This window comes from Lontra canadensis, unplaced genomic scaffold (assembly GCF_010015895.1).
Source record: "Lontra canadensis isolate GAN:19392208 unplaced genomic scaffold, GSC_riverotter_1.0 scaffold31, whole genome shotgun sequence".
Lineage (NCBI taxonomy): Eukaryota > Metazoa > Chordata > Mammalia > Carnivora > Mustelidae > Lontra > Lontra canadensis.
The window spans coordinates 17,300,080-17,312,110 of record NW_022631025.1 but is presented as its reverse complement, the minus strand read 5'-3'; the positions used below and the strand labels follow the sequence as shown (position 1 = coordinate 17,312,110).

The 12,031-nt window shown below is 39.1% G+C and overlaps 1 protein-coding gene across 1 annotated transcript in view; it reads left to right on the top strand.

The window, feature by feature from the left end:
* Positions 1-12,031, top strand: part of LOC116873043 (guanine nucleotide-binding protein G(q) subunit alpha) — a 300,399-nt gene that overhangs the window by 224,227 nt on the left and 64,141 nt on the right. Inside the window, exons 4-5 of the mRNA XM_032866683.1 lie at positions 1,163-1,291; positions 3,872-4,001. Of these exons, the coding sequence (XP_032722574.1) occupies positions 1,163-1,291; positions 3,872-4,001 (259 nt within the window). The remainder of the gene's footprint in view (positions 1-1,162; positions 1,292-3,871; positions 4,002-12,031) is intronic.

The following is a 12,031-nucleotide window of genomic DNA, read 5'->3' as shown; positions in this document are numbered from 1 at the left end:
GAGAGTGAAAAGTAAATGGAACATAACGCTTTTGAGATGACAGAATTACTCTGATGGAGAACATACGTGTGGTTGCCAGGGGTTAAGCTCAGGAGAGGCAGTGCACAGGACACTTTCTTCGTGGTGACAGAACCGTTCTGTATCCTGATTGTGGTGGGTATTGTATGAATCTTGACATGTGATAAAATTTCACAGTACTATATAAACGCCCCAAAAATGTGTGTGTGTGTGTGTGTGTGTGTGTGTGTGTGTGTGTGTGTATAAGAACTAGTGAAATCTAAATAGATTGTATTTGAGTCAATAGTATTGGATCAATGCCAGTTTCTTGGTTTTGGTAATACCTCATTGTATGTAAGGTATTATCGGGGGTAAACTGGGGGAAGGGTACAGGAGAATTCTCTGGAATATTTTGCGACTTCTTGTTAGTTAAAAAATTATTTCAAAATGAAAAGGATTTGTTGTTTGTTTTTTTAAAGGAATGGAGAAGTATCATAGAAGCAGATAAATTTGAAGTTTAGGTGTGGTAACTCTAAACACTGGGAATATCTGACCTTAGACATTGTTAGCTCAGTAACCAGAAACCTCAAAAATTGTGGCTTCACATTAATCACAAATGACTTAGCTTTGGACAGAATTTAGGACATGGTATGCTGCTGACCTCTCTTAGGGGAATAAGGAAATACATTCCAGAGAAAAGCACTCTGATATTCTGTTAAAAAAAAAAAAAAAAAAAAGATTCTGACCTTATGTATCACTCTGTTAACTGTTTATTTATACAAATACACAAATAAAAGTTCTGTCCGTAATTCATAATCTGTTTGCTTTGAACTCTGGCTTTACCCACCAGACCTGCTAAATAAGCAGAAAATAGAAGACTCCTTTCATTTCTTTTCCTTTCCCCCTCTACTTTGTATATGGGTTCCAAATGATAGGGAAGAAACGAGAAAGCCTGTGAACCAGGCAATCCATAGATGGGTTACCTTGCTGTGGCCAGTGGAAAGTTGACTTTATCTCTCAACTTTCCAGATTGCTCTACCCCTTTCTGATATTTCCCTTCCTCTTCGCCACCTCTCTTTTAGGATTTAGTTTTGCCCTTCCATTTCCAGAGGCAGATTTGGCATGATGGTGTCCTAACATTCTCGTTGTGTCTTCCCTCCTCCAGCTATCTTAATGACTTGGACCGCGTTGCTGACCCCGCCTACCTGCCTACGCAGCAAGATGTGCTTAGAGTTCGAGTCCCCACCACAGGGATCATCGAATACCCCTTTGACTTACAAAGTGTCATTTTCAGGTAGTAACTGAGTCCGTTAAACCCACCTCCCAGCTCCTGTGCCTTGACTAGTACATTTGGGGAACTCTACAAATACTAAAATCATGTGTAGACTTTGAAACAATCTGCAGACCAATTATTATCATGAGATACACAAATGAAGTAATATGTTCCAGAAAGAGGAAACAGAGGAAAGATGTATGGGCAGGTTTCTCATTTCAAATTCAGTCACCAAGAAATCAGTGAAATCTGAAATTTGCTGGTGGTTGAACAAAATCAGTCACTTAAACGTTGGTCCTGACTATTCTTTGAGTAACTTTTTAATTGTGAGGACAATGGATATATCTTTAGATTTGTGTAAGATATGAATGACCTTACGCCCCTACTAAGAACAGAAAATATATGTTGTCAAAAGCTTTTGACAAAAGTAGACTCCTTCAAGTCTACTGGTACCAATGCAGAATTCTTCAGTAACAAGAACGATATGGGATGTTTTATATTCCTGAAATAACTTCCTTGTAATTTTTCAAAATAGGTAATTTTGAAAATGGATTGATTATCCCAGTCCAAATTTATATAGGAAAATAGAATGAAGAATTCTGCTGCTGTTCAAAAGTATTTTAATGTTTTTTAAGAAGAGAAAAAATAAATAATACCAATATGCTTTCATTTGATCTCTTACTATACAAACACTCTGTTATACTTCTAGAATACAAACCACATTGTGCTTTGAGAAGTGAGGCCATGTGAATATATGTCTTTGAGCATAGAGGGTTGAGTTCTCTGGGGGAGCCTATCCCATTGAAGACAATTACGTTCACTAGAGGGATGTGATATAGGAGTCATGTGACTCCCAGTGGGTAACTGCCATGTGGTTCAGATGAGCAGGCCCTCAAAGCACTCTGGGATTTATTCTAATCAGTCTCCACCCCTGGATTCAGGTCTGGCCACCATATGCCACTCTAATGGATATATCTGGAAAGCAGGTGGCATTTTAGAAATATTTCTGAACCTCATTCTTTGTCCATCTCTAAAATGGTTGCATTAGATGATCACCAAGGTTCCTTGTAGCTCCAGCATGCTGGATTACATAAGCTTTGAGTCCATAGCATTTGGAGATCTTCAATTTGGAACACCCAAGTTTCCTACCGCTTATAAAACTGTCCTGCAGAATATTTTCAGAAGATATAGAGCATTTCATAGAGATTTTCATCACTTCTTTGTTTTACAATTGATAGTGAATTCTGAAACAAGGTTACTCTTACGTCTTGTTTTTACTACATTTTGCTCACTAGCTTAAAGGACACTTTTTTGCCACTACTGTAAAAGTAATGACTCAGAAGAATAATTTCCTGCCATCATCGAAAGCATCTTATAGGGCTCAGGGTGACAGGATTTTATAGAATGAGGATTTCATATAAATGAGTAATGAATTCTTCACTTGGCATGAAGGAAGAACTAGAATTTGATATTTCTAAAGACTTAAGAGTTCTAGTTTTGATGTCCATCATTCATAGGTCTCCCTGAATCTGTTGCTTTGCCCCTTAGAAGTCTCTTCTGTGCTTTAAAGAACTTTTAGAAGCAGTCACTAAAAACTAGAAGATCCTTGATTTCTTAGTTTGCATTTAAGGCAGGGAAAGACCAGGAATAACTTCAGTTTTCAGCAAATGCTCAGAGAGACCGCCTCTCATTCTCTGAAAGTATTTTACCCCGCAACCACTGTGGACGTTTTAGCCAAGATATGGATTGAACCTTTTGAGGAAACTTGGCTTCAGTGCCAGCTGCGGCTTGATATTTTCATATAAACATTGAAACTCACATTAATTGATGTCAGCATTGGTTCCTAACCAGGAAGTCAGCACATCGTTGACATGTTAAAAACAAATCCTTGAAAGAGTTCAAGTGATGGCCTCTGGAAGCATTTGATGTTTCACACACTTTGCTTCTTAGCAGGTTAGAAAGTTTGTTTGCATGAGGCCATTTGCACCATGATACCGGTCCAGTGACTGGACCTGTCCCAGATTATTGCCAGTATCGGAAGGAGAAAACAAGTCAGAATACCCCATGGATAACGTATCAGCGGAGTTCTGCTTGCATTTTGTTGAAGCATCACACGTACCCATATTGAAATATGTAGCATCTTGTATCTTTTAAATGTGTTTGCAGTCCTTTCTAGCATCCTTGAGAAATACACAAGGATCTTCATTCTCATTTTACAGAAAAAGAAACTGACGTTAGTACTTGCCATTAGAACTTATCACAAATAAAGCATATTTTGTTTCTGATTTTTCTGTGCACAATGAAGTAAAATACCAGTTTGCTTGACCTGGCACAAGATTTTTTTTTTTTTTTTTACAAAGTTGCCATTTTCACTAATCAGATAACATTCTTATAACCACAATTATTAATTACCCAGAATGTCTTGACTTAGATTGTTAGGGAACAGAAAGTTAGTAGATGTTCACCAGAAATATTAATTGAATTGAGTTGGATGGCCATTCTCTTTAGAGAGTGTTTTCCTTAAGTGTGTAAGTAAAGCTGTGTGTATATTGATCCTTTTTTCTTTATATGCTATTAATATGAATATTGTTAACCTTACAGAATGGTCGATGTAGGGGGCCAAAGGTCAGAGAGAAGAAAATGGATACACTGCTTTGAAAATGTCACCTCTATCATGTTTCTAGTAGCGCTTAGTGAATATGACCAAGTTCTCGTGGAGTCGGACAATGAGGTGAGTGCTCTTTGGACAGGCATTGGATTCTTATTTCAATATCTGACACCAATAAATAAGAGGATGTAGGGTGTGGAACATGGGGTAAACTGATTTCATTGCTTTTTGACTACTGAGTTGGGGACTTTTTTCCTTAGTAAAGATAACCCTGTGGTAGCACATAATCAGAACAGTAAACTCTTTTGTCGGTGGTATGAGCAGGTCTGTGTGTTGAGGTTTAATTAGACCCTATTTGATACTCTTACCACCGTGTAGACACTCTGAAAATGAAAATAACATAGAAATCCCTAGGCTAACCCTCACGTCATTTTCTAGCCCTCGTCCTACAGGATGGAGCTGGGAGTGTTGGAGTGAGTCAGCCTGTTTTGTTTTGTTTTCATTTTGTTTAAATCATTGTTTGTGCGTTGGGTGGGCCCCAAAGAGTACTCAAAACCTCTCTTGGCAAATGTGAGCGACTTTGCAGCTGGGCTCTAGATCAGTTCATTGTGGAGCCAAGAAGTGTCTTGGTGACGTGGCCATTCTGCTCTTACAGAATCCCATAGGCTGTGGCATCATTTTGTCTCTCCTGAACGGTGAATGATTGAAAAAATTATCCTTGATAGGCCTGTCTGGAGAACAGATTCAATACTGTCATCTTCTCCCCATTACCTGAAAACCTAGCAGGTATAAATACGGATTTTGAAGACGGTAGAGTCTTGATAATGAGTCAGAGTTGACTATGGAGGATAACACAGGGGCACAGAAAACTCGCTTTGAGCTGAAATTCAGCTTGTGTCTGTTGGAGGAATAGAAAGATCCCTGTTAACCTGTTAGAGGCAGAAATTGCACACAGACATGCCAACAGTATGTATTAAATATCCGTCTTAATAGGATAGAAAACAGAGGAGAAGGAAATGAGCTATCTCCAACAGCTCATTAAAATATAATCGGGCATATTCAAATGTACTTTTAATTCTACACGTTTTTTGATACAGAAGAATTCTGGTTTCCAGTCCTTTTAAATATTTTCTTTTTTCTGAAAGTATTAATATCTCTATCAAAATACATTTGCAATTTCTTTTGTATGCAGGGTTGATAAAGAGTCCGGGAAGCGATACCCCGCGTAGAAGCAAGTTACCTATTCCTTCATGTCAGAATCCTTCTAGGGGTGCAGGTATATGGGCTTTTGAGTCAAAGAAATTATAAGAGTGTTTTATCAGCCATTTGCCCTCTATAGTTGTAATGTAAACTGCCTGCCTGCAAGCTAAAATCTGTAGCAATCAGTTACCAAAATCTAAGTTAAGCAGTTACCGTAAGAATTTTAGCTATGGTCTATCTGTATGTATTTCTGTCTTTATTCCCGTGTTCATTTGTTGTTCCTCATTCTTGAATGTAGTGTTTTGAATATCCTGTGTATCTGGGGAACGGAATAAGACGTTTCTGCTATCTTCGGAAGTTGAATCAAGAGACAGAATGTTTTGAGGGCTTTTCTACTATGTGCTAGGTACCCGAGTATCTAAAGAGGTTTCATTTCAAAAATGAATCCTAAAATTAGCTTTGCCCAGAAGGACCTCCTAAGAGATAGATCCTTTTGTTAGAATAGAGAGTCAGGCGAAAGGGAGGCCTTAGATACGTCATGATCTCTCTGCTTTAGTTTGCTGTCCAGTAAAGTAAAATTTAAGACATTTTTCAAAAGAACACATCGTTTTATTTCTTATGTCACTGTTTACATTATAGCTGGAGATACAGAAGTGTTTGTTGATAACACATTTTATACAAAACAAGTACATTATATCTAGAAAGACATATATATTGTGATTCAGTGCTCATTAATTTACTTTAAAATTTACAAAAGAGAAAAGGAAGTGAGTTCCCTGGGTAGCCCTTCATCTAATTCTACCACATCAACCCAGCCCTTCAATCATCTGGACATCACAGATTATCCCACCTTTCACCCAACATTGCTCGTGGATATCTGGTTTTTGTATAAAAGTATTGTATATTAACTAGATAAAGATGACATTGTTTTGATGATCAGGTATCATAACTAAAGTCTCCACAGTAATTTGCCATTCAATATATAGGCATTATGTACATCTAAAAATATTTTGCCAGTTTCATTGATTCTTTGGTGGTTCTTTGTGCCACAAATTAAGATCATGTGTTATCTTTTTTATCAGGACTCCCAGGTCCCTTGTGAATATTTTCAAAGCCTCCCTTGTAATTCTATGAGGTAAAAGTCATTTCGTGGTGCTCTTTTCTTAGACCTTAAGTCAAGCCTTTTGGTAATATTTTAGGTGATCTTCAGCATAGTAAGAACAATGCTGCCCGTTAATTACTTCGTCCATGTTGACCACAGCCATCACTGTTGGTAATTAGGGAACACTGTCAAAAGTATTTTTTTATTAACACATAATATATTATTCGCCCCGGGGGTACACGTCTATGAATCGTCAGGCTTACACACTTCTCAGCACTCACCATAGCACATACTCTCCCCAGTGTCCATAACCCCACCACCCTCTCCCTACCCCCTCCCCCTAGCAACCCTCAGTTTGTTTTGTGAGATTAAAAGTCTCTTATGGGGGCGCCTGAGTGGCTCAGTGGGTTAAAGCCTCTGCCTTCGGCCCGGGTCATGGTCCCAGGGTCCTGGGATCGAGCCCCACATTAGGCTCTCCACTTGGCAGCGAGCCTGCTTCCTTTCCCCTCTCTCTGCCTGCCTCTCTGCCTACTTGTGATCTCTGTCTGTCAAATAAATAAATAAAATCTTAAAAAAAAAAAAAAAAGAGTTTCTTTTGGTTTGTCTCCCTCCCATCCCGATCCCATCTTGTTTCATTTTTCGTCAAAAGTATTTTTTAATGTTGGGTTGTAGTCACATTCTTTTTTTCTTCACTTGAACTGATAGATGAAAATGCCATTGCCTCTCCATTTCCTTAACACGTTAGGAAATTCAGAACTGTAGAGAATTCCACCGTCCCCAGATTTTCTGGTTTGGGTGAGACAAAACTGAAACAAACTCTTGAAACCTTTTGTTCTTGGTTTTGAAAGCTGATGGTCATCACTTGAACCCAAAGCAGACCTTGTTGTGGTACCTGCCATGGTGTATGCTTGTGAGAAACACCTGGGCATGGCTGCCAACGGCCGCCTTTCCTGTCCCAGAGAACTCTGGAAAATGCACCGCAGGCCTCAGGCAAAACCCTCTGAAGGACTTTGGATGATTGCTTTTGCTTTTCATACCTCTAAAACTTTTATGTATTACTCATCAAGGTTTTTATGTAGATCTGCTTTTGTCTTTCTAGATTCTCAACCTTTCTAGGGTTTGGGGAAGGAATTTCTTAATTTTTTTTTTCCCCAGGGAGGAACATAAATCATTAGAGTGAGACTGATCAGGATCTTTGATCAGGATCTTCGAGCTCGATCGATTTGCCCATTCCCTTTGCTGTGTTATTTTCCTATTCCCTTTGCTGTGTTATTTTCCCTGCGATAACACATTAGCCTGGAGCCCACTGTGCCCCTGTAATACTTCTGTGCCTATGTTACTACTTCGGCACCTCTAAAAGCTGGAACACACATGGAGGCAGCCCCATAACACATTCAGGCTTATCAGCATCTCTCCACACTCTGTCTTTTAATCTTGATTTTTCTGATTTTCTGTTACACGAATATTGGAGGACTAATACAACAATAATTTCTCAGATCTTGACTCAGGGGCTGCCTTACAGACTATGCTCTTTATAGAATCTCAGACTTAGGTAGGCCTTTTCTCCTCCACTTCCTTTCTGAATGGGCACTTCTAACTTAAGTTAATCCTTTTGAAATGGTTACAAACCCATTATGGCTTAGTTTTAATAAAACATCGAGATGGTTCCGACACCCCAAGCGTTCCTCCAACATGGCTTTCCATGAACATGTATTCTTGAATCATGATTCTTGGAGTGGCTCCACTGATTTAAAAAATCAATCAATCAATCAAAGGCGTGAATAAGCATTTATAATATCTCAGCACTTTATGCCTGGTCAAAACTGTCTTAAACCATCATTTGTCTGAATTTTGCCCGCTGTCATGCTGGGGAGGTGAGATGATCGGGTTTGTTGGTAATGCCGTCTAACAGCGAAGTGGAAAAATGGAGAGATGAAGGCCCATGGGCAGGGTCACCCAAGGCCTGAAGCCAGGTGCTTTCAGACCAGCTTGTTTCCCCTCCTTCACAGTGTCTTCCAGAAGTAAGAGACAAGTTTAGAGGAAAAGCAAAGGAAACCATTAACACATCCAAGAGCATGGAGGTCACATGACAATCCTGCCCTTGCAAGAAGGAATTAAAATGCCCTCCCCTGCTTCTAAGTCCTTATTATTCTCACCGATGATGGTAGACCAGCCAGAGAGCCTTTTCTGGTGGTTCAGCGTTCCCCTGTTGCTCATTGGATTTTGAACTATGTTAAAACAAATAGTCTAAAATATGCATTTCCTTCACCTATTTCTCTTCTGCTGGGTTTTAAAAATGAATCCATTTTGAAGTTATTCGGCTACAGCCAAAGTCTGAACATTTTTCTTAAAAGTGTGAAACCTGTACTTTGTTCTGCTCTAAAAACTTCCAGTGAGTTTTGGGAATTTTCTTCATATAAAATTCAGCATTGGTGAGGAAGTGACTAAAAATTGAGAAAAAAATTCCAGCCCCAGGGGAAGATCTGTAGGAGACTTAAAAGTAGTTAAAAGCAAGAGCTGAGCTTATGACATCCACTCTCGGTTGGACTGGCCCTCACGTCCTGTATTGATCTTAAGTTATGAATCCAGAACCTTCCTCATGCTCCTCAGCCTTGGGCAAACTCGGCTTGGGTTCATGGCCTGATTACCAAGGATCTTCCTGAAAGACGTCCCACTTTTTTTTTTTTTTTAATATTTTTAACTCTTTTCCCCATTTCCTCATTCCTTTATTCATTTTTAGCCACCTGCCCCTTTTTAAGCCCCTTCCCCTTTCATCCTTTAGGCTTTCTGCTTCCTTGTTATCATGTTCTTCCACCTCTCTGCTCAGATGGCTTGAAGGAAGCTAGGAAGAAGTTTTCCGATTACCATTTATGAGTTAGAACCAAGACCTACGCTTGGTGCTGGCAAGGGCGAGGGGAAGCGGGCACACAGGGACACTCCTTGTGTACCTGCATATTAGAAATCCTCCAAAGCCTACATGAAACCTATATGGTATAATCTGTGTAATAATCTTTTTTTTTTTTTTTTTTTTTTTTTAAAGAAAGAGAGAACGGGGAGAGGGGTAGAGGAAGCAGGAGGGAGAATCCCACTGTGGGGCTCAGTCTCCTGACCCTGAGACAATGACCTGAGCTGAAATCAGGAGTTGGGTACTTAATGGACCGAGCCACCCAGGTGTCCTGGGATTAGCCCACATGGGGCTCCGTGCTCAGTGAAGAGTCTGCTTCTCCCTTAACCCCACCCTCGCTTATGCGCTATGTCTCTCTCTTTCTCTCTCAAATAAATAAATAAAATCTTCAAAAAAAATAAAGATTTCAAATTGGAATTTTAGCTCTGCCACTTGCCATCTCTGTCCATTTTTCTTTTGGATTATCTATCATTTTCTTACTGATTTATATGAGTTCCTTATAGTCTTTGAATGTGGGCCTTTTGTCATATGCACTGCAAACATCTACTTTGCAGATTGCCCATTATTAATAGTGTCTTTTGATGACCAGAAGTTGTAAATTCTATACAATAAAATTCATGAAAATTTCCCTTTGTGGCTATATATTAGCACACATGTGTCTACAAATATGCATACAAGATTGGATAAAATAAATTACCTGAAAAGTCTGGATGAAAGGACAGTAGGGAATGGATGGTAAGATTAAGAATTAAAATGCCAGTGACAGAACCAGGTACCTGTCCTAACAGTAGTTCACCAATGTAGTCAGGCATCTCTTAGCAGTTACAAAAGGAGGTAATCATAGCCTATTAGAAGGTTAATTTATCTTTAAAACAAGTTAGCTTCTCTTCGTACTGAGCTCCTCCTGCACCTTCACAAGGAGATGTTGTGGGAGGGAGTAAGTTCCATGCACAATAATATCCCTCCAGGAAACCAAATACTAGAATTCATAGGGCTGTCTCTTAAGCTCCTCTTAGTGTAAGCTGGTGCCACAGCATCAGTGTTGATCGTGAACCAATACCGAGGGTTCTAAACACAGTTTCGTGTAAGAAAAAGAGTGAGAAGAGCTAAGGAAGTGGATTTTGTTTTTAGAAACTATTTCCGTGACACAAGAGAGCATGAAATTCTAGAGAACTTACTTGCTTTAAATATTTATCTTCACAGAAATAAAATGATACAGATGCAATTAAAAAGTCCTTACATAACTTCGGATCCATTTCTCTCCCTCCCCAAAAGTCACTGGCTTCAAGTTGGCACCATGCATATTTTTTCACTTTTTTACCCCGTAGGTATATGTCATTAAACAGTATGTAATATTGGCTGCTTAATATTACTCATGCTTGTAAATTATATTTAGATGATTTTATTTTTCACTGTGTTTTTTTTTCCTTCCCTCAGCATTGTTGTTGAGATTTTTTTTTTTTTTAACGTTGGTACACATGGCTTTAATTCACTTATTTAGACCACCATCTAGTCCATTGTCTGACTGTCCCCAACCATGTTTCACACGGTTCTCAGCCAGAGAGATGGTTTTCAGTGTGGGTTACCTTTTCCCACCCTTGCCTGTTCTCCCCCTCACTCCAACCCCCAATGGTGGTGTCCTTTTTTAATTGGCACATACACCTTTTTAACATATTCTCCTTAGTACTGTTTGCCCGTTATACGCAGCACATGGCTTCTCTCTTTGCTTTGTTGCTTATGGAAGAGCTTTAATCTTAATGTAGTCAGCTCACTCATTTCCTTTATTGGTTGTATTATTGTATTTTCTTCAGGAATATTTCTATTTCTTCAGGAATATTTTTTCTCTGTGTGTGTGTGTGTATATATATATATATGTATATATATATATACACACACACACATATAAAGAAAAATACACAAATTCAAAATGTATAGCACGCTGATTTATCATAAGGCATCTTGTGTCTATCTTGGTCAAGGTGGTGACCAAGGACCATTGGTCAAGAACCAATGCCAAGACCACAGAAACCGTCATGGTGCCCCTCCCCCAGCAGGTATCGCTGTTCTTGAAGAGTGTTACTTCTTTGCTGTTCTCTTTAGTTTTAATACTTTAATATGTATCCCTGAACCCTATGGTTACATTTTAACTTACGTTTAACTTTCATACAAAGGGAATCAGATGGCATGTTTTGAACTTTTATATAAACTTTTGTGTCTAGCTTCTTTTGCTCAAGATTGTAGTTTTGTAAGGTTTATACATTTTATATAATTTATTCATCTATAATTCATTCACTGCTGTATAGTATTCTGTTGCATGAAAATACCACTGTTCTATTGTTTATAGACTTCTCATGTGTTTCCAGTATGGGGTAATTACAAATAATGTTCCTATGAATATTCAGATAATTATCTCTTGGTATACACAGGCACACGTTTCTGTCGTTTATATACCCAGGAGTAGAATCGCAGGCACATAGGGGACAGGTATCTTCAACTTTAGTAGATAAGGCAAAAAGTATTTTCCAAACTGAACATTACAGTGTACATTCCCACCAGTTATGTCTGAAAGTTCCTGTCATTTGCCACTGTTTTTCATTTTAGCTTTCTGATGGCTAACGGACTGAGCTACCGGCCCTGCGTGCACCTGTTTCTTTGGGCATGCCTTCACTCCTGGTGCAAAATGGTGGTGGTTCACTAGAGCCCCACTCCCTCGGGCTCTCAGCTGCCTCATCCAGAATTAGCAGCTACCCCTGGGAAAAGAGGCCCTAAATCCTGGGGTCACTCTCTAGACCTTTCCTTCTCCAGATCTTGCCCTGGTGCTTCCTCCCTACTTTTCAGCTCTCTGATGCCCTTAAGCACATGTATTTTTTATTATATTATTTCTGCTGTTTGTCCTCCTCCCTTGATACTAATGATACATGTGACATGTGTCAAGGCTTACTACAT